The 22,489-nt window shown below is 32.5% G+C and overlaps 11 protein-coding genes across 11 annotated transcripts, besides 1 other annotated feature; 6 read left to right on the top strand and 5 right to left on the bottom strand.

Moving 5' to 3' along the window:
* Positions 1–253: 253 nt before the first annotated feature.
* Positions 254–1,289, top strand: TVAGG3_0535150 (protein of unknown function (DUF3447); the record flags this gene model as incomplete). Its single annotated transcript, XM_001317101.1, has 1 exon — positions 301–993. One exon carries the CDS (start codon positions 301–303, stop codon positions 991–993), a length of 693 nt encoding a protein of 230 aa, XP_001317136.1.
* Positions 1,290–1,508: 219 nt separating this feature from the next.
* TVAGG3_0535140 (presequence protease family) lies at positions 1,509–4,715 on the top strand (the record flags this gene model as incomplete). Its single annotated transcript, XM_001317102.2, has 1 exon — positions 1,702–4,662. The coding sequence occupies one exon, from the start codon at positions 1,702–1,704 to the stop codon at positions 4,660–4,662; it is 2,961 nt and encodes a 986-aa protein (XP_001317137.1).
* Positions 4,716–5,558: 843 nt separating this feature from the next.
* TVAGG3_0535130 (fatty-acyl-CoA binding) lies at positions 5,559–6,512 on the bottom strand (the record flags this gene model as incomplete). Its single annotated transcript, XM_001317103.1, has 1 exon — positions 5,559–6,512. The coding sequence occupies one exon, from the start codon at positions 6,510–6,512 to the stop codon at positions 5,559–5,561; it is 954 nt and encodes a 317-aa protein (XP_001317138.1).
* A 1,578-nt stretch (positions 6,513–8,090) lies between these two features.
* On the top strand, positions 8,091–10,616 carry TVAGG3_0535120 (eukaryotic translation elongation factor 2, gene 2 family; the record flags this gene model as incomplete). The annotated part of the gene is made up of 1 exon (XM_001317104.1): positions 8,091–10,616. One exon carries the CDS (start codon positions 8,091–8,093, stop codon positions 10,614–10,616), a length of 2,526 nt encoding a protein of 841 aa, XP_001317139.1.
* A 130-nt stretch (positions 10,617–10,746) lies between these two features.
* TVAGG3_0535110 (uncharacterized protein) lies at positions 10,747–11,346 on the top strand (the record flags this gene model as incomplete). The annotated part of the gene is made up of 1 exon (XM_001317105.1): positions 10,815–11,243. One exon carries the CDS (start codon positions 10,815–10,817, stop codon positions 11,241–11,243), a length of 429 nt encoding a protein of 142 aa, XP_001317140.1.
* A 77-nt stretch (positions 11,347–11,423) lies between these two features.
* On the bottom strand, positions 11,424–11,942 carry TVAGG3_0535100 (uncharacterized protein; the record flags this gene model as incomplete). Its single annotated transcript, XM_001317106.1, has 1 exon — positions 11,424–11,942. One exon carries the CDS (start codon positions 11,940–11,942, stop codon positions 11,424–11,426), a length of 519 nt encoding a protein of 172 aa, XP_001317141.1.
* A 383-nt stretch (positions 11,943–12,325) lies between these two features.
* On the bottom strand, positions 12,326–13,297 carry TVAGG3_0535090 (regulation of centriole replication; the record flags this gene model as incomplete). Its single annotated transcript, XM_001317107.1, has 1 exon — positions 12,326–13,297. One exon carries the CDS (start codon positions 13,295–13,297, stop codon positions 12,326–12,328), a length of 972 nt encoding a protein of 323 aa, XP_001317142.1.
* Positions 13,298–13,325: 28 nt separating this feature from the next.
* Positions 13,326–14,363: a mobile genetic element.
* A 992-nt stretch (positions 14,364–15,355) lies between these two features.
* TVAGG3_0535070 (uncharacterized protein) lies at positions 15,356–16,144 on the top strand (the record flags this gene model as incomplete). Its single annotated transcript, XM_001317108.1, has 1 exon — positions 15,392–15,757. The coding sequence occupies one exon, from the start codon at positions 15,392–15,394 to the stop codon at positions 15,755–15,757; it is 366 nt and encodes a 121-aa protein (XP_001317143.1).
* A 269-nt stretch (positions 16,145–16,413) lies between these two features.
* Positions 16,414–17,921, bottom strand: TVAGG3_0535060 (protein polyglutamylation; the record flags this gene model as incomplete). Its single annotated transcript, XM_001317109.2, has 1 exon — positions 16,446–17,921. The coding sequence occupies one exon, from the start codon at positions 17,919–17,921 to the stop codon at positions 16,446–16,448; it is 1,476 nt and encodes a 491-aa protein (XP_001317144.1).
* A 342-nt stretch (positions 17,922–18,263) lies between these two features.
* TVAGG3_0535050 (WD repeat-containing protein 82 family) lies at positions 18,264–19,338 on the bottom strand (the record flags this gene model as incomplete). The annotated part of the gene is made up of 1 exon (XM_001317110.2): positions 18,346–19,338. One exon carries the CDS (start codon positions 19,336–19,338, stop codon positions 18,346–18,348), a length of 993 nt encoding a protein of 330 aa, XP_001317145.1.
* Positions 19,339–19,899: 561 nt separating this feature from the next.
* On the top strand, positions 19,900–22,464 carry TVAGG3_0535040 (Meckel-Gruber Syndrome (MKS)-like protein family; the record flags this gene model as incomplete). The annotated part of the gene is made up of 1 exon (XM_001317111.2): positions 19,900–22,464. The coding sequence occupies one exon, from the start codon at positions 19,900–19,902 to the stop codon at positions 22,462–22,464; it is 2,565 nt and encodes an 854-aa protein (XP_001317146.1).
* Positions 22,465–22,489: the final 25 nt, after the last annotated feature.

Here is a 22,489-nt window from a genome sequence, read left to right as displayed (position 1 = left end):
TAACTTTATAAATTCCAAAGGTTTAAACATATGTGCATACATGTAAATTAGGCACAGAGAGCCTTAAAAAAAATCGATAATATTATATAAGTTTTTGAATGAATATCCTTTTGTCTTCAACTTCTACATTGTTTTTGTGTTAATTCATATCTATGAACTAGATCAAAATTCATATAAATTACTTCCGAAATCTTTGTATTCATTTTTTTCCCCACATGTTTAACATATAATTTTTCCTTAAATGAATTTTAAAGATATTTTAACAGGTAAAATGCTGATATATGACTTTTAAATTTTTTAATGTCGGAACAAAACGTTAACACAAATAAATACAATGAAGTGCGAAGTATCTTTAAATACGACATCGATATATATAATGCGTTGTATCAGCTTAAAACCGAAAATGAAGAAGATTTCAACTCAATTTACAAACTGATCAAAACAGAATTGATTGATTCAAAGAAATACCCACCAAAAAGGATTATGGATGACATTTTAAATATCATTACATATAATAATCGCTATACAAATTCATATTTATCTCTTGCCAAACTTATATCTGATGATTATCGTGTTACAGAGACCAACAAGGTTAAAATTATATCATACTTCCTGTTTTATAAAGAATATGGAATTAAATTAGACAAATCTGATGATTTCGAAAAAATTTTCTCAGAAAATCTGGATATTCATACAGAAAATACAGTTTACAGAGCAATTATGAATAATGACCTAAAATCATTTATACAATTCACTGAAAGAGACGGATTTGATAAAAATCAAACACTTGAAAGTAGTTTATATCCATATACTAAAGAAGGATATTCATTACTTGAATTATGTTGTTACCATGGAGCAGTTGATTGTTTCAAGTTATTAAGAACGAAATTCAGCTCAGAAATAACTGAAATATGTCTACAATTTTCATTTTTAGGTGGAAATCCAGAGATCATGAGTGAATGTTTGAAACATCAAAAACCAAATGAAAAGTGAATGAAATATGCAATTATTTCACACAACATTGATTTTGTTACATTCTTGATGAATGAATTCAAAATAGAGATTGATTTATCTGATTGCTGATTGTATAATAATCTTGAATCCTTTTTAGTTTATTTCGATCAAACAAATGATATTAACGAATGTATTATTAAATCGGTGATTTTCAACAATCCATCCGTTTGTGAATATTTCCTTTCACATGGTGCAAATATCAATGAAAAAAATAATGATGAAAATACCGCTCTTCATATTGCAGCAAAATATAATAGCAAAGAAACCGTCGAACTTCTTATTTCGCATGGTGCAAATATCAATGAAATAGATAAATATGGTTTTATCCCTATGCTTTAGAAAAAATTGTCATTTTATTCATGGTGATGAAGGATTCCAATAAAAAATATTTCATAATCCATAAAAAATAACTTCATACCTAAGCTATTATTCAACTTTGAAGCAATTTGTGGTATTTCATAACAACGAGCAGTCATTCAGATCTTAGATTGTTTAAAATTCATTCAATAAAGATCTGTGATCCAGAATTTTTCTATGATGGATAGATACACTTTGAGATGTATATTTGTTTAATGAAATCTGGTAAATAATATTTTTATTTTTTCATGAAGGGTATCGTAAACTATACAATTTGGAAATCTAATTTTTAACACCGGATTTTTTTCCCTTAAATCACGCTGAACTTTGATGATGCTCAATGAAATAAGTCAACTTTTACCTGCAATATCAAGGTTTTCCGTGTATTTTGTTCCGATTGTTATGGCTCTCGCTTCAATTTACGCATATCATGAGATAAATATGCCTTCACAGACACATGGATTCGTTTTAGAGTACGAGCAACACTTCCCTGAGTATGATTTTACAGCATATTTATACAAACACAAGACATATAACTGTCCTTTTTTATATATTAAAACAAAAGATCAACATAATTTCTTTTCAACGTCTTTTCGCACTACAAATACCGATGATTCCGGAATCTCACATATTTTGGAGCATTTAGTGTTACAAGGATCAGAAAAATATCCAGTTAGATCAATTTTCAACGAAATGCGAAAGAGATCATTTGCAACATTCATGAATGGATTCACTTCCATAGAATGGACTTCTTTTCCATTTTCTACAACAAATAGCAAAGATTATTTTAATTTACTCGATATTTACTTAGATTCTACATTTCATCCCAGTTTAACAGAAGAAATCTTCAAGTCAGAATGTCACCATCTCGAATTCGAAATACCGAATAATTCTTCTTCTTCTCTTCGTCATACTGGAGTTGTTTACAATGAGATGATAGGAGAACAGTCGCGACCAGCCAATAGGTTCAGCAATCTTATCAGACAAAATCTTTACGATGATTCCGTTTTGGGACTAAATTATGGCGGTGATCCGCAAAAAATTTCAAGATTAACATTAGAATCGGTCAAAGAGTACCACAAAAAATACTACCATCCATCAAATGCTATATTCTTCCATTACGGAAGCATTCCTGTATCAGAAGTCATGAAAAAAGTGAATTATGTTATTTCATCGTTCAGCAACAAATACGAACAGCCAAAGGACGCATCCATTGAGCAGCCCAAGTGGTTAAATCCCCGACAAGTGGAAGTAGAAGGCCCAATTGTTGGAGATCCAAACAAAATTTTGTCAGGAATCGTATGGATGGTTGGAGATTTATCAAACTATAGTGATATATTCGATCTACATTTCCTTTCCGAGCTGCTCATGGACTCAACTTCTTCTCCTCTCTTTAAAGGACTGATTAAGAACGAAATTGGCACAAATTTCATACATAGCGGCTTCATGTCGGTTGTGAAACAGCCATATTTCTCAATAGCACTTGAAGGAGTCGACAAAAACAAGTCTTTTATTGGGAAATCGGTTTTGGCAATTTTGAATCAAGTTTTTACCGATAATTTTGAGCGAAAAAGAATCGACAGTGTCTTACATAACCTAGAAATGCAAGATAAACTTACTGATTCTAACAGAGGACTCAAAATTTGGAAAAATGTAATATCTTCCTGGATCCACGGAGTTAATCCCATAGACATCATAGACAACAAATGGGAAATCGAGCGCATAAGATCTGTGCTCGCTTTGCAACCGAGATACTTCGAATTATTATTAAAACAGAAATTGATCACAAATTCGCACAGATTGGAGATCTCAATGAAAGGAGTACCTAATTTCCAGGAAAACTATAATAAAAAGATCAAAAGTGAACTGACCAATCTTAAAAATGAAATGACCAATGACGATAAAAATAAAATTATCTCAGAAACCCAAAAACTTAAAAATATGTCAGAAAATGTAAATAACGTACAAAAACTACCAAATTTACAAATTTCTGACATCCCCACCAAAGCAGAAGAAATAAAATACGTGAATAACCAGAAAGTTACGTATTTCAACACTCAAACAAATGGAATTGCCTTCGTTACAATAAAAAGTGACATTCCAATAGAAACAGAAAACATTTCTGACTTAAAACTATTAGATTTAGTTCTAACTGATGTCGGAGCTGATGATTTGGATGAGGACCAGTTCGCTGATGAAGTTTACTTATATACTGGCGGTTTTGACAGTTCATTAACCTTAAATACTGATTGTAAAACCGGTTTATTACATTGTCACTTTTCTTTGACAAGTTCATGTTTGGTCAAAGATTTTGATAAGATGTTGTCACTTTTTAAGAAGACTATAACTAATCCCAGGATATTTAATAACAGTAGAATTGAGTTATTGATGGAAATGACGAAGACAAACTACAAAAACAGGATTTCCCAAAATGGAAATTTCTTTTCTTCGTCGTTTGCTGCACAAGAAATATCAAAAGAAGCAAAATTAAATGAGCTGTGGAATGGAATTTCTTTTTACAAGAAACTTGACAAAATAACGGATTTTGTAAACCTCTCAAAATATATTGAGAGCCTTCACAAAAATGTTTTTATGTCAGGAACATTTACAGCATCATTACATTGCCAGGAAAGTCACAGTTCTTCTTTGATTCCGAAATTAAATTCTTTAATTTCGGAAATTTCCCCTGTACAACCTAAAAAAGTGCCAAATTCAGTCACTTTTACGGGTGAAGTGACCAACACAATATTAGAGACAGATTCATCTACTTATTTCACGTCGATTGTCACGAAAGGTCCGAAATACACTGATTTAGAAAACTGTGTCAAAAGATCTTTCTTTTGTTTACTTCTATCGTCCGAAATTTTGACACGTAAAGTTAGAGAAGAACTTGGATCATATGGAGTTTCTGCAAAACATGATTTCAACTCAGGAATCACTTCTATTTCTAGTTACAGAGACACATGTCCTAAACAAGTTTTAGAAAGTTTTATGAAGAGTATTTCATATTGTTCTGAGCATTGTGACATAGATATGATAAAGAGAATGCAAATAAGATACTTTTCTATTCTGGATTCACCGATTTCGCCTCAGGAATACGGACAAAGTATCTTTTACGGAATTTCTAACAACGAAATTCGACAAAAAATAAGAGAATTAGTTCTAAACATGAATGTAGACCAAATTACTAATGAAGCAAAGAACTTAATGAAAGCAAATTGGTCGTCTGCAATACTTGGAAGTGCTAGTTTGGCACCTCTACCTCAAAAATATACAAATGTGAAATTATAAAATCAAAAAAAAAATTTATGTTGTTTTTTTATAAATAAAATTTCTAAGTTTATATTTAATTTTTGATTCTTATCAATACTTGGCCATTTCCAAATGATAGATATGGTTTGCAGTTGTTATAAACTGCTCGTCAAAAAGCGCAGGTCCGATCATATTTTTGAGTCAACTCATACAATTAATTCTATGAGTTTCTCTCAAATTGGTGTCAAAATCAGACCTGCGCTTTTTGAGACATTCAATTTTAACCTTTATTCCTAAATTAACAAATAAATAAGATATATCTAATAAGGGTTCTTTTACAATGCCAAATTCTGCAATTGTCGGCATTTTCGATCTGAATATGCTGGATCGCAATTTTAAATTTCAGCATTTATCTGCTGATTAGGGCGGACATCAGTGAGGGTGGACTGTGTGGGAAAGGATTTCCAGCCCAAGAAGGCTAACTCAAAGCTTTATGACCGCATAGGAAGGCTCCGACGCCTCCATTAAAATATGTAAACTTCTCAAAATTGAGAGACCTGCGCTTTTTGATTATCAGTTTATTGTAACTATCTCCAAAAGACATGGGGAAAAAAATTTAAAATCAGAAAAAGTTTACGAATCCAGAACGTTTCCATCTTAAACTATTCTACAAAAAAAATGATCGAAATAACTATTGTTAAACATATTACAAAGAGGGCTCTATTGTGAGAAAATGATATTCTCTTATATTATTCTTATTAAAAGTAAGAATAGTCATATTTGGTTGTTTTTGGAAGGAATTAAAAGTGAAGGAAGTTTTATTGTCTTCTGGAAAAGTTACAAAATTATCATTGTCGACATCAAGAATGAATTGTAGAAAAAAATATTGCATTACAGATGAAGAATTCTAAAAATTGAATTAAATTAGAAATTTTTTAGATTCTGCATGATGAATTGTGTCTTTTTTGGTTTGCATTTTCTATTTCTTGAGTAATTTTAAGATCATTTTGTTCATTTGCGTTTTCACAATCACAAAAAGAAAGAACTGCAGTTCCTGGACTAAAATTATAGTTTTCCGAACGAATTACTTCATTTTTATGAATACCAAAGTTTGTAAATAAGAAATCTAATGTTTCGTTGCAGTCATATTTATTTAAATAATCAATTGCTTTGTAATCATTCATGTCTTTTATATTAGCATCAATTCCATGTTTAATAAGAATTTCTGCAATTTCCTTTCTATTATATGATACAGTATAATGAAGAGCAGTTTCTCCTTCATCATCTTGTGAATTAATATTTATTCCTTGTTCAATTAGATATTCTACTACTTCGATGCTATTGTAAACTGTTGCAATATGAAGAGCAGTTTTTCCAAAATTGTCTTTCGTATTTATATCCACACCATTCGAAAGAAAATATTGACAAAGCGATGGGATATTAAAACCTGATGAATAAATAAAACACTTGTTCATTTGATTTGTTTGATCTAAATAAACTAAAAATGCTTGGAGATTGTTATATTTAATGCATTCTTCTAAATCAATCTTTAATAAGAATTCATTCATCAAAAAAGTCACAAAATCAATATTATTTGATATAATTGCAAACATCATGCTTGATAGATTTGGAATAAAAAATTTCAGGCATTCATTCATGATATCTGGATTTCCTCCCAAAAACGAAAAATCAAGACATGTACTAGTTATATTTGAATCATATTTTGTTCTTAAAAACTTGAAGCAGTTTACTGCTCCGTAATAACAGCATATTTCAAGTAATGAATATAATAAATATGGGTTTGGAAAGAAAAAGCTTCCATATTTGATTTCTGGATTAAAATTTTCTTTTTCTGTGAATGATATAAATGATTTGATATTGTCATCCATAATTGTTCTGAAAATGGTGTTTTCTTCATGAACTTCAAATTGATAATTTTTGGATTCAAAATAATTAAAGTGTTTTTTACTCTTTTCGTCAAGAACGATACCCATTTCTTTATAAACTAGATAATTAAAAAGTAAATGTAAATCATTGATAAATTTCGGATGAAATTCTTCATATAATTTTTTGAAAATAGCAAAATAAGATCTGAAATAATGATTGTTATAGGGAAATATATTAGATATTTTCAATATAATCTGTTCAAGCGTTAAAATCTTGGTATTGATCAAATTTGTTTTAATAATTTCGTAAAAATGTTCAATTTCTTCTTCATCAACTGTTTTAAGTCTATAAAGCTCTGTAAAAATATCATTGTAATCCTTATATGTCTGCATTAACGCACTATAATGGGTCATGAAAGAAAATTTCTGATTTCTTAGTGTCAATTTTTCAAAATAAAAATTGCAGTTTTCACATGAACAAATCAGTGTAAAATTAATTTTGCATCAAGCAAGCGATGTTTGAGATTCCATCTCTTTGCAATTTTTTCTTTCATATGGAGGTAAAATTGGAAAAATCGCTCTTCATTATGCAGTAACTCATTAAAGTAAAGAAGCACCTATAGTTCTTATTTCCATGGATCACACATCAATGAAAAAGATGGTGATGTGAATATAGCTCTTCATTATGAAATTAAGTGATTTCACGATATATGTATCTTAATTTTTAACACTCTAACTGTTAGTCTCAATTTTTTGTAAAAAGTTATAATTTTTGGTCAAAAAAAAGTTATAATAAATCAATAAATAGTAAGTAATATGGTTGTCATATGCCTGCTACAAAATATAGACATAAAAAGTGGAAAGTGCAGCAATAAGAGTTTACCAGCAAATGTTTAAAATCTCATTCAATATTTATGATTTTCATTCATTAATTGCATTGAGTAAATTGTCATCATTCTGGAGTATCTGGATAAGTCATTTTACCAGGCTAATGATCTTCGGGTACAATTAAAATCATAATAAAAGTAATATTGTTTCTAATATTAATGATTAAAAATTAATTCAGAACACCCACAAAGTAGTTTTATTTAAATGCAAATGGTTATCACAACTATGATTGATTAATTTCGGCTGAAATTTCAGCTCTGCTATTTATTTTAACCATTTAATTAATTGTAATAACAGAATGACCTAAAATATCAGTAGTTTTGCATTATGATATTAAAACTATATAATATATTCTTAGTTTTCATATATAATTTTTTCCACCATTTCGCAAAATTGCAAAATTAAATATCATTTTGTTTCTTAAAACCAATATGATTTCATTCCATTCTACTTTATAAGCTAAGTAATTTTATACATATTTGTTTATTGTTTATTTCTCGTGACTGTCAAAAAATTTCTTTTGAAATAAAAAGTGTTAGCGGATAATTAGATATAAAATGAAAAATTTGAATGATTTGTATGTTCACAGTAATTTATTTTGGAGCCGTGACTACTGAAAAAAATTTGAGAAGTCACAAATCTTAATTTTCTGAGGATTGAAAATGTTTTCATTTATTACTTCATTTTTAATAGATGGTTAACTTTACTGTTGCCCAGATACGAGAAGTTATGAACAAGCGTCATAACATTCGAAACCTCTCTGTCATTGCTCATGTTGATCATGGTAAATCAACACTTACAGATTCTTTAATTGCCCGTGCAGGAATTATCTCTCAGGAAAATGCTGGTCAAATGCGAGCAATGGATACAAGAGAAGATGAACAAGAGAGATGTATCACAATCAAATCAACTGGTATATCTCTTTATTATACGATGCCAAATGAAGAAATTCCAGCTGATAGTGAAGGTAATGGTTTCCTCATTAATCTCATTGACTCTCCAGGTCACATTGACTTCTCCGCAGAAGTTACTGCTGCTCTTCGTGTCACCGATGGTGCCCTTGTTGTTGTTGACTGCATCGAAGGTGTTTGCGTCCAGACAGAAACTGTTCTTCGTCAAGCACTTTCTGAGCGCATCAAGCCAGTTGTTATTATCAATAAGATTGATCGCTCACTCCTCGAGCTCAACGCCGAACCAGAAGATATGTATCTCCAATATTCAAAAGCCATCGATATGGTAAATGTTATCATTGCAACATATACAGATGAGCAAGGTCCAATGGGAGATATCATTGTTTCTCCAGCTAAGGGAACTGTTGCATTTGGTTCTGGCCTCCATTCATTTGGCTTCACAGTCAGAAAGTTCGCAAAGATCTATTCAGCTCGCTTCGGTGTTCCAGTTGATAAGCTTGTTCCTCAGCTTTGGGGTGAACGCTTTTATGATCCAGTCACAAAATGCTTCATTTCCCATGCAACAAACAGCAAAGGCCAGACTCTTGAACGCTCATTCTGCCAGTATATTCTCAAGCCAATTGTTGCTCTTTCTCGCGCCATCATGAATGGTGAAAAAGAGAAGTACACAGAAATGTTCAAATTGCTTGGCATTAAGCTCCATGATGATGAAATTCATAAAGAAGGCTGTGATCTACTTTCAGCAATTTATCGCCGCTGGATTCCAATGTCCGAAGCTCTTCTCGAAATGATTGTTCTTCATCTTCCTTCACCAGTTAAAGCTCAATCATATCGTGCAGATATACTCTACACAGGCCCACTCGATGATCCATGTGCAGAAGCCATTCGTAACTGCGATCCAAATGGTCCACTCATGCTCTATGTTTCAAAGATGGTTCCAGCAAGTGACAAAGGCCGTTTCTATGCTTTTGGTCGCGTTTTCTCTGGAACAGTTGCAACAGGTCAACGCGTTCGCGTTATGGGTGCAAACTATGTTCCAGGAGGCAAAGATGACATCCATGTTACTAACATTCAGCGCACAGTTCTTATGATGGGTGGAAAAGTTGAAAATCTTCAGGATTGCCCATGTGGAAACACAATTGGTCTTGTTGGCATTGATCAATATCTCGTCAAATCTGGAACAATTTCCACTCACGATGATGCTTGCCCAATCAAAGCTATGAAGTTCTCTGTTTCTCCAGTTGTTCGCGTTGCTGTTGAGCCAAAGGCAGCTCAAGATTTGCAGAAGCTTGTTGATGGCTTAAATCGTCTTGCTAAAGCAGATCCTTGCGTCCAAGTCACACACGAAGAAACAGGCGAGCACATCATTGCTGGTGCTGGCGAACTTCACCTTGAAATTTGCTTAAAGGATCTTGAAGAAGACTTTGCAGGCATTCCAATCATTCGTTCTCCTCCTGTTGTTTCATTCAGAGAAACAGTTACAAAACTTTCCAACACTGTCTGCATGTCAAAGTCTGCAAACAAGCTTAACAGACTCATGTGCCAGGCTGAACCACTCTCCGATGAATTACTCAAGGCCATCGAAGCTGGAGATGTCAATCCACGTATGGATGTCAAGACACGTGCCAAGATCTTACAGAATGATTTTGGTTGGGAGCAGAACGATGCACGTCGTGTCTGGTCATTCGGTCCAGACTCAAATGGTCCAAACCTCCTTGTCGATACAACAAAGTCTGCTGAATATCTTCAGGAAATTAAGGAGCATTTCGTTTCCGCATTCCAGTGGGCTACAAAGCTCGGTGTCCTTGCTGAAGAGCCACTTCGTGGTGTACGTTTCAATGTTGTTGAAGTGTTCCTTCACGCAGATGCTGCCCACCGTAATGGTGGTCAAATGGTTCCAACGGGCCGTCGTGTTTTTTACGCTTCCGAATACACCGCAGAACCAACACTCGTTGAGCCAGTTTACCTTTGCGAAATCTCTGCTCCAATCACAGTTTGTGGTGGTGTCCACTCAATCCTTGCCAAGCGCCGTGGCCGCGCTTTCGATCAAACGCAGCGTGAAGGCACACCACTCATGAACATCAAGGCTTATCTTCCAGTTATGGAGTCATTCGGCTTCGACAAAGATCTCCGTGGTGCAACATCAGGTCAGGCTTTCCCACAGATGATCTTCGATCACTGGGAACCACTCGAAGGTGATCCATTCCATGCTGGTAACCGTCTCCATGACACAATTACAAGCGTCCGCAAGCGTAAAGGTCTCTCTGAAGAAGTTCCACCACTCGATCGCTACCTTGACAAGCTTTAATTATTATTTCTTATCAAATTAAATTATTTGATTTATTTATTCATATATCCCCCAAATGTTTTTTGTTTTCTGCAAAACAGATTTTAATATTATCGCTTTTGATAGCTGTACGTTTATTTATAAAAAGAGTGAAAAATGCGCAGAGTTATTCAGGACGATGCATCTTTATCAACAGATATAAAGAGTGATATTAGTTTTATGAATAGACAGAAAGAATTACGTAATTTGTATCGCGATTTTCGTTCAGCAATTGATTCAATTCAACAAGCAACAGCTACAAAAGAAATTGAAGTAGATAATGAAGAAGAGGAAGAGGAAGAAAATATGGGAGAACAAGAAGTGGTTGAAAATCAGCAAAATGTTCCTGGAGAAGAAGAAGATCACTTCGAAAACAATGAAGTTGAGGAAGAAGAAGAGAGTAATGATCAATTACCTTCAGATTTAGATTTAATTGTTCAGGAAATTGATATGTTACAAAATGAAACTAACGAAATATTAAATTTACTCAAGAAGTCGCAAATTGAGAAGCATCCAAAGGTCAAATCTATTAGATCACAATTGATGTATGTTATACAGATTAATAACGGATTAAGAGAAAGAGCTCTTCGCTTAGCAGGGAGAAATTAAATTGTTTTAGGATCATTTATTCATTGTTACAGACCATTTTAGTTATGTTGTTTCGTAAAGAATTTAAATATTAGCACTTTTTATGTTTTAAAACAGTATATAAGTATTAGATAAACATTTTTATTTTAAATGTAATAACATTGTTAAATACAATTATGTAGTTACATTACAAATATAAATTTACTGTACAGATTCAAGAATACTTGCAATCATCGAACGGCGGATATCTTTCTCTTCAAGAGTTGAAGCATTTGATGGGGAAGCAACAACAAGCTTGAAAAGATCGATTTTGGCGCGAAGTTGGGCTTTGCCCTTTGCTTGTCTTGAGCGCCACCATCTTTGAATGATAATGGCAGCGAAAGACTGGCAAAGTTCGTTGTATTTGTAAATCAATCTGAATATTGATTGGTTTTCAAAACCCGATGCCTCTAATGAACCCGATGACTTCAAAATGATAATATGAGCCAAAAGGGAACGCAATTCTGAAGCAAGCTGCATAGCAGGATCTTTGTTCAATGGTGAAGGAACTAATGGATCTGTTGATGCAGGAGCTAATAAGTCATTATAAAAAGTACCTGCTTGTTCAGATAATTTGGGCCATGTTGTAAGGCAAGCAAGAGAGTTCTCGTCGAAATTAGGAAAGCTCTGATATAATGAGATGGGCTTTTCCACGCCCATTTCTTCTGTTTCTCCTTCCATAATTGAGTAAAAGTGGCATGTTCTCAAAACTGTTTGATTACAAAGATAATAAGGCCTTCTGTCCAGCTTATAATTCTGTGCTATCAATTACTGCATTGAATTCATCATAAACTAACAATCTGTACTTTATTTTTGTACATTTATCATCCCATTTGCAGCCTTGCGATCGAGTAATTGAATAGTCTTAGCTTATACTCCCTTCCTAGATGAATTCTAGTATAGGAAGTAGAAGATCCCTAATTTTCATTGAAATATCAGATTGATATAATTACTTAAACAATGTACGAATGATTTAAAAAGGAAAAATGACTACTTTAAACAATCCATGAAAAATCTTTAGATAAAAACATAACCAATTAATAAAAAATGATAACGATAATCGATTAATTATCATCAACAAAAGCACTATTTCTTCTTCTACTTAAAGTAGGAAGTTTGTGTGAAAATGTCTTGCTTTCCAGTGTCTGGGACTTGAATTTATTAGAAGATCTACGTACAGCAAAAGGAACAAGAAATTGAGCCTTTTTCTGGGGTCTAATGTATTTCAATAGTTGTAACACATCGGCTGCTGTTGGGCGCTCATCGGGATTTGGTTTCAGAATCATTTCAAGAACGACTGATAATTTAGCGTCGCATGTTGCAGGAATGATGATACGACCACATTTAATTTGTTCAACAAGTTCATCATTTGACTTTGCTGTATATGGAATTTTTCCGAAAATTAACCTGTAAAATGTAATGCCTAATGCCCATACATCAGCTTTAAATGGATCAAACTTTTTCTTCATTACCATTTCTGGGGAATAAAATATAGGTGATCCACCAAAGCGCGCAATCATTTGACTCTTTTCGGCGATTACAGCTAATCCAAAGTCCCCGATTTTAATTCTGTTATAACTATCGATCAGCAAATTTGATGGTTTAATATCTCTATGTGATATTCCTATATTATGGCAAGCAACAAGACCTTCTGTTGTTTGTACCAACCAATCGAAAATTAAGGAAGTCTCAATATGTGGATGTGTCTTAATGTAATCAAGAACAGATCCATTTGGACAGTAGTCGAGTATAATGAAGAGGTAACTGTTATCATCAAAATATGAATAAATGTTAATAACCGAAGAATGGTAAATTTTTGAAAGTGCTCCAACCTCCGCCATAAATGATTGAAGATTTTGGGTAACAGCATCGCTCCCTATATAGCAGACTTTGGCGGCAAAATATTGTTTAAAATGCTGAGAATAAACTTTAAAAACATTCGCAAAGCCTCCATAACCAATGATATCGATGAGGATATAACCGCGTTTTTCTAATGCAATTCTAGCAGCCTCGACATCGATATATGGAGCATCCATGAATTGAATGAAAAATTTTCAATATTAAGGGTGCACCCGTATGTACGTTTATTTGAGAGGAGGAGGATTACCCTCTCAATTTTGAGGGATTCGTTAGTTTATTTTCTCGATGAATATGCAATAAAATTTGATTTTTACCTTATCAATATACTTCATATAATATACACATGTTCATGTAAAAACTTTTTTCCAAAATCCTCAGGAATTAAGGGATTTTTGAATTTTAAGAATTTTTTTCGAATTTTTTCGAAAAAAAAATATTTTCAGAACAGCCTTAACGGCTAAGATTTAGGAACAATGTTAAGTATCAAAAAGAAAGGAGGTCTGATATAGACAACATATATCGTTGAAGGTTGAAAAAATCTCTAATATTTGAGCCCAAAATTTCAAATTTTAATTTTTTGAAAAAAGAGGCCACCCGTATGTACGTTTATTTGAGAGGAGGATTATATTTTTGAAAGGGTGAAACATTATGAATATGTTAATTATATAATAATATGTATTATTATAAAAAAGAAAAAATAAAGCACGTTAAAATTATTCTTTCTTGATTTTTTACAAAATCTACTTAGAATTATGCAAAATATGACTAAATAATTATAAATTTCAAGTTAAATTTTAATTTTGATAAATAATTTAAATTTCAAAATATCAAGTTCAGTTCGACTATGTATGTAGTAATTCCTCAATAAAGTGCCAAAAACCTATTAAAATATATGAACATTTTCAACATTTTAATGTTTTTATTTAAAAATTTGATGGAATATGAGCTTCAAACAATTATTATGTAAATAAAAATAATTAAATATATGTATTTATTCGTATTACAACCGTAGTAAGTCGATTCTTCCTTTCTTCTACTGAGTTTTGAATTTGATTTCGAATTGTAAAGAGATTCAAAGGGAAAATACTAGCGGAGAAAAACTACCTCCATGAAAGGGTCATAATGGACTCAAGTTGTATTTTTTGATATTTTTTGCTTTTCGAGCCTAAATAGGTAGCCAAGATAATGCTTAAAAATAAGGTTCTAAATTCTGAAGTTTACATGATCCTCTCGTGTGCACCCTTAACAATATAAAATAAAAAAGGTATTTCTGCTAATAACATAAATTAACTAAATAAATAATTCCAATTTTGTGTGTCTCTGAAAAGTTAAAATATCTATGAAACTATAGGATTTTTTATGAATAAATATTGATGTATGATATGCAAGGAGTATACATCCATATTTCTATTCAAAAAAATTAATGGATAATTTTTATAGAGCATATTATTTACAGCATATTTGAAAAAATCAATAAGATAATTGAGAGTTAAAATTGAAACTGTTTCTGACCAAAATAACTCTAAATTTTTTTCAATGAAAATATTTTTCCAGTTTGTTAAAAAAGTAGTAACATCTCCTCAAATAGAATATATTTCATCAATTAATTTTTTGAAAATAGATATTTGCCTGAAATTTAGTCAGCCAAGTTGGCATAATCGCAAATAATATTCAGGAATTATGTCAAATGTTTCATTGTGCTATGATTTCACCTGGTGCTAGTGGAATTTGATGATTTGTTCCCCATTGATTAATTTCACTCTCTATATTAGCATGGGAAGCACTGGCATATTATTCAACTCGCCTTGTATGTCCAATTTAAATTAGAGAAGTTGCATATTAATAATTTTTTTAATCTCCGAATGACAAACTTTAATATTTTTATTGTAATACCTTTATCTGCGCATTAAAGTATTACATATTATCATATGCTGCATGTTGTTCCCTTTTTTATCTATTTAAAGTAGGAACAAGTGCAAATGATTGTGATAACCTTGTAGTATAACTAATATAAGTTAAATCTATTGAATTCAATGATTGATCTTGAAATTGGACACCGAAATAAAGCATCAATGGTTAAGATTTAATCCAAATATTTGTGACTTGTAACATAAATTATTAGTTCATGAGCTATTTTCATTAATTTTCTGATGACAATGCATTAGCCTGAAATACAGGCAAAGACAAAAAAATCTTCCAAGAAATTTTTCGTTTTCAATTTTTTGAGAAGATAAAATGTTTCGGTGTAAACTTTTTTTATTTTGGAAAAAATGAGTCATTCTAATAGTCGTGGGCGTTCATCAATTCACGATCTACCTCCGAAAATGGCACATAAGAGCAGCTTGCCTCCAAAAGTTTCCGCTAAACAAGCGCAGCAATATTATTACAATCCTTACACCAATCAAAATTCGTATGGCTCTCAAGCAGGCTATCAGCCAGGTTCACAGATTGCATACCAGCAAGATCAAGCATACCAATCATTTGTTCCAAAAGGACGTTCAGGAAACAATTTACAAAATAAACCTCAACAAGATAAAGATTCCATGATTGGCTCAAATAACAAAAGGTCAACTAATGGATCCACACAATACAAACAAAACAGTAAAGAAACTACAAAAGAAAACAGGCTTTTCTAAGATTATTCATTAAACCCACAAAATCCACCTTTATCGTTCAACATTGTTTGTAGAGGAAATATCCCAGGATTGGTATTTCAGCAGGTATTGATTAATGCTTAATTTCAAATCTTGAAAATTGTTTCCTCTTTTTTTATCAATAAGAAAAATATCACTCAAACGCAATCTGTACTTGGTAAGTTTAAATCAAAATCATGTGGTATTTTATCAAAATCAACTATTTTTGATAAAATTACCATATTAAGGCAGAAAATGTGTGTATTGATAAATATTTCTGCCTCAAACTGTTTAAATTTGCCTTATATTGTGGTAATCTCTCTTCTGATTTGAGTTGTATTCTCTTTATTGATAATATTTTATTATTTTTTATTTGTTTGAACTTTTTAAAAAATTTTCTTTCTATAATTTACACCTCATGTTTTATTAACTATAAGTTATAACTCTGGTAAACAAAAATAATGTGATAATAGAAATTTTATAATAATATTAAATAATGCGTAGTGGGTATACTTGAACGAAACGATTCATACTGAAGTATATATGGTTTCACTACCAATGTTAGGAATTCTTTCAAAAATATAATTATCAAATTTATTTCCATATTAAAACTCTTTTATAAATTATGAAATATATTTAATTGCATAAAAATAATATTTATATTTACAAACAAAGATAAATAGACAATTTTTTATTCAAATGTTGCAGCATCTTGGACAATTCCTTCCATTTGTGTCTTATAGCTCTCAAAATTTTCGCTGATAACTCTAAATCTGTCCTTTGAAGGCATTCCTATCCACGCCTGGAACATTGTATCGAAGTAAGACAATTTCTCGAAGCAAGGAACGTAATTTGCCATTGTTTTTCTTCTTGGAAAAACTCTTCTGAATCCTCCAAGTCTTGGCTGTTCTTCAATGAAATCTCTGATCATTGTTATATCTCCAAATGTTGGTTCTTTCCATCCATCCTTCTTCTGGACGAGTACTTCCTCTTGTCTGTCATCGGATGTCGAATCTCTCCATGCATCATCAATCATGTCGACGCCAGGACATGGATATTTCTTGCATGGATCGCAATCAATGATCCTGGCCATTCTAAGGAGATCCAACATGAGAGGATATTTAATGGCTGTATCGAGTTTGGAGTCATTTCCACTCATGGCCGGAGAAATGTTGATTTCTATTAAATGAGGACAAAGATTTTCATCAAACATGATGTCAATGCCGTACATTTCATAGGATGTGTGGCGATGTGGAATAAGCTTCTGATGGTGCTTTCGAATTGCCATCATTCCGGCAATAATTGATGAAATTGTGACGTGTTCGAGTCTTTCCATGATTAAATTGCAGTCGTAGCCGTTTTCTTTGAGGTGGTTCATGAAGAACGGTAATGACCATTTGCTATCTTCGATACTCTCTACGTCGGAATCGCAACGATTGAAATTTTCATCATCTTTATTGAGAGAAAAGTTGGTAAGATGCATGTGGGTATCATTGTAATCGCCATCCAAGTTGTATTTGTGGGTGCAAAAGCGTGCAAGGCCTGCTTTATGCATGTAAATTCGAAGTGGATCGCAGGAAGTAACAAGAGCGTATAAACGCATATCAAACTTGCGCTGTGTAATGAGAAGTGGATGTTCGATGTATGTTTGGACGATACCTGGTGTTGTTGGTATTTCATCGACTTCGGAGTTGACAAGATGGATTCCACGGCCTCGTGATGAAGCTGATGGTTTGACAATCCACAATTTCTTTGTATTCCAGACTTTGTTTAGATCTTCTTGATCTTCTGGAAGTAAATACGAACGTGGATAAAAGTCATTCAGGTCTTCTCCACGTGATGAAAGCTCCTTCATCCTCTTATGGAGATTGTCTTTGCGTCCCATAAGAAATGCACCTGCGTAATGGTTGATTTTTTGCCAATTTTGGCATTTTGTATATTCTTTTTCTTGATATTGACGCCCCCAAGAAGCATTCCATTGTCTTGGAGATGTTGTTGGTGTGAAACCTGCATGTTTGAAGGCGCTTCGTGTTAAATTTGTTATAACTTTATTTACATAAAAGCGAATTGGGAACTTTGGAACATTATCAGGTTCGTCTGGTTGTGGGATGCGCACGTATGTATATGGGAGAGGCGCTGTCAAAAAAAGATCATAAAGTTGCTGCATATTTTTGAACTTTTGAGTTGGTCAATCGACTCTGAATTCAACAACTGATTTAACTTTTACCGTGTAAAAATGATACAATTACATGTGAGCAGAAAAATATTCGAAACAAGCCAATAAAATAAGAGTTTGAAAAAAATAATCTGAAATTCAAAATAAAAAGCTGATCTTTATTTATGAAACAAACCTACTTGGCTTAATTATTTCTGAGGTGGAGTCGCTCTTGGGTTTACAATTACCAAGGGCATCAAAAACGATTTTGATGATGGTAAATTTTTGAATTGCCGATCAAGATTGTGTATATGCCGATCATATTTATAGTGAAAATAATAGAAATCAACAAGAAAATAATATTGATAGGAGCCTACCTTAAGAGTATTTTAAAAATGAATTGGAAATTTAATATAATTAAAAACAATTTTATTATCTATTCTTTATAGCCTAAACTGTTAAATGAATCAATATCAACAGACCAAAACAAGCAATCTTCTCCAAAAGAAACCATATTAAAGTACCTATTTGAAACAGCAATTCCTTTGACCGGAGAAATGTGGCCAGTTAAGACAGTTTTCTCGTATAATGGTGTGTCCTTCCTAGAATGAGGAACATCGTATGCCAAAATACTGTTATCTGACGATCCGACCAAAGCATATTTTTCATCAGCTGTAAAACAAGCTCCTGTTGTGAAGAATTCATCTTCAAGTTGTGCAAATGTTCGTATTACTGATAAATCACGCAATGAATGTAGTTTTGCGTATTTAGAGCCAGTAATTAATAAATTATTTCCGATTTCTCCAAAATGAGGAGCAACTTTACAGCCAGGCGAGAAATGAATGGAGCAAACTGATTGATCCATGTTACGTATATCGTAGAGGCTTAGCTCGCTTGTATTTGCTAAAACCATGCATTTTCCGTTCGGATGAGTAGCAACTTGTGATTCTCGAGGGCAATCTATCTTGGTTATTACTTCTGCTGTCTTAACATCGAATACATGGAGACGCTCGTCTTCTGAAACTGTAAATAAACAAGCATCTGTTGTAGCCATGGAAGTTATCTGTCCATTTGGCCCTGTGTAATAGAGATCGAATCCATCTGTTTCAACATTAAGTAATCGTGCTTTATGATCGTTATCGTTAAAAGAATTTAAGATGATACGAACAGAATCTGGATGAAAAAGTAATTTATTGCATTGGTACTTACGATTTGGTATGCTTTTCACTAAATTGCATGTTGCAACATCAAAGAGGCTAATCATGTTGTTTTCTGAAATCACAGCAAAATGTTCGCCAGTTTGACGAAAAGCAACATCAGAATGGAATTGTTTATCAGGTAATAACTTCATGGCCGGAAAATAGCTCCTTAAAGCAGCTTCTTCGCGTGAGGGATTTGATTTTCGGTCACGTGATGAAGGAGCAGACATTCAATATAAATGAGGGGGTATCAAAAATATTTTGGTGGAAATGAATATGAAATCAATCACAAACAAAATCCACATGCTGGCATAGAATGGAAAGCCAAACCAAATTAAAAGCTAACAAAGCAATTAACATTTTGCTGGAAATATGATATACTGAAGATAATTTTATTGCAATCAAGCATATTTCTCAGCATGGAACAAAACCATTTATTCATATTGTTCTACAATTTGATATGATAATGATAAAACTTCAATAAGTTTAGTTCTTAAAGAAAATATTATGTAATTAAGACAAAATGCAACCAAATATCTTTAGAGTGATTGCATTTGGAATTTACGAGACTCATTCCTATCATTCTTTCATTTTGTTTTGGGAATGAGTGTTCCTAAAGAAATTCATTGAATAAAAAGGTATTTATATAGAAATCCAATGTATATAGATATGAAATATACAATCAAATTCTTTTGCCTCTTGCAATGCTCAGAAATTGATCTCAAATTCTCATCAATGTCAAAAGTTTGACATTTGAAATAAAAATTTATAAACGTCTAAATTTTATTGATATGCTTTTCTCTCTTTTTTTACTGACCAGCAGCGTTGAAAATCAACCTCTAATGATTTCGAATTTCACATGTGGTGTGAATCAAACATATAGCTGGTTTATTTTCGATTGTGTTGATTGTGGAACAGAAGATAATTATACTTATCCTTGTGTTCCAGAATGCGAGTCACCGAATGAACTCATTGGTACAATATGTGTTAATTCAACCGAGTTTGCAGAATTAAAAGCAAATGTAACAACTAATACATCAAAAAACTTTCGATTTTACAATCTAGTCAACCAAACTGAAAATAAGGCATTCCAAACTAGTTATAATAACAACACTTATAATAAATTGGTCGAAAGCATTACAGTATTAAATTACCAAAGTAAAGCACCTCAGCAGAGAGAATTCTTAGCAAATGTATGTGCTGCGAATCACTTCAGTTTAAAATCTCAAGCATGTACTTTAGCCACTAGTTTTGCTGATATAATGACAGCAAAACAATACGATTATAACTTCTGGCCAAAGAATGATCTATTTCTCACATACATCAACCGTGATGACAATGAAATATTTAAGGAAAACATTATATTAAGTAAGTTTAGTGCGGGCAGAATAATTAATATCACGTTTGCACGTTATTCATTTGATGGCGAGTTTCTAGGTTTTAAAGTTCTTGAATTAGATACTGAGAGATGCAGACACAAGCAAGAGACCGAAAATATCTGGAGAAAATTCGGATCTAATTATTATTCAAGCTGTGCTATTAATATATATGAAGAAATGAACTTTACTTCGAACGAATTTTATGATCCATTCATTCAAGACAACATGGTTGGATCATATCCTGTACTAAGACCAATCCCTGTGTTAGATATGAGCTTTGCTGATGAAAGTGGAAATCTAACTAACTTAATTAATAACGGAACATCGAATCTATACTATGCAAGACGTTTCTTCCTTATGGATAACTCTACAACTGATGATATTATTCAGTATTTAGTTAATTTCACTTTAATCTTCACAACATCATCAACAAAAGCTGATAACATAACAACTCCTAAAATTATTGTAAGGTACAAACAGTTCCCACGTTCCATATTAGAAGCTTCAACTCCTTCATATGAAAAATTAAAAGAAACAACATCTCAACCAGCCTATGAATTCAATGTTGTATACTCTAAAGATATGAAATCATTTTGGGATGTAGCAGCTATTGTTTTCTCAATGATTTTCATTCTTGGATTATTTGTATTTGCATATACCGCATTTGTTTCCATTAAAAAACATGGAAATGGCGGATTTGGACTTTATCTGATCTTAACTTTACTAGGAAATCTCTTAGATCAAATTGGAAACATATTTGTAGTCATGGTTTATGGATATTCAATTTATTACTTCTTTTTCTTCAAGTTACAATCAGATTTAGCTGTTTATCTTCCCTATGGAGAAGAGTTCAGATTTTTGATTGCCTTTATTTCGACAGCTTTCGTTTTCAAAGCACTCGCATCAATCATTAAATTGCTTCTTGTAACTGGCCATCAATTTTTCATCATTGATTGGTCACAAGAAGACAAAAATGTTGATGAATCAAAAGTTTGGCACAGATTACTTGTTGCTAACGAATTCTTTAAGATATCAACAGTCAGATACTACAATATGCCATTCACAATCATGATTGTAGTTCTTCTTCAAGTCGCAATTAAACTTGAGTTGTTTGCTTCTCCAATTCCTGATACTGACCTTGTTTTCACAGGAATATATGCCATGATATTACAAGTCGGATGGCTAGCTATTGTTTTCATTGCTTTGTTCGTATTTGAGTTACTATTTTGCAAGCTATATTGGCTCATTTTCACATCACCATTTAAGAAATTTACGAATATTTGTTTGAGCCAAAATATTTCTGTTTTGATCACTGATTCAACAGTTCATGGTCATTATATACATGGATTGACTAAAGATACAGAAAAATCAATGATTGAATTGCAACTTTCTGCATCTCAAAGATTGAACACTAAACCTGCAGAACAACAAAATTCCCAGACTCAATCTTTCATTATGATTGATATGAAATCGAATTGTTTCGAAACATATTTCGAGCCAGAACTGAGTAGAAGAATATTCGATATCTATAACTCAGTTAGTGCACAAGTTGGAGGGTCCTTATTCAAACAGGCCGCGGCAAGTCTCGCTCAAGTATGTATTGGAATTTATTCTGATCTCAATAAATTCCTTCAACAATTTTTCACTCCAGGAGCAACTAATTTCAAGCTAGAGTTGCATTACGAAATTCCTGTTGCAAGAAGAATATTTGGAATGGCACCAACAATCACAGACTCTTCAATCCTTGACAAAACAAGTGGTGAACATTACAGATTTATGCTATTTTACGGGTTACAGGTTAGATTATATTTCACATATTCATTATTGTTCTGTATCATTGATATGTTCCTAAAGAATCCTGTCGTTGCAGGCTTCATTGTCCTCGTCGTAGATTACCTGGTATTAAAATTTGTTAGATTCAGATGCAAGCAAAATCTCGCAAAGAAATCCCTTCTAGAAAACAGATTTTTATATTAAATATTGTTTGTAAATAGAAAAATCA

Source organism: Trichomonas vaginalis, chromosome II (genome assembly GCF_026262505.1).
Source record: "Trichomonas vaginalis G3 chromosome II, whole genome shotgun sequence".
NCBI lineage: Eukaryota > Parabasalia > Trichomonadida > Trichomonadidae > Trichomonas > Trichomonas vaginalis.
The sequence above is the reverse complement of the archived record's forward strand: the minus strand, read 5'-3'. Positions and strand labels throughout refer to the sequence as shown.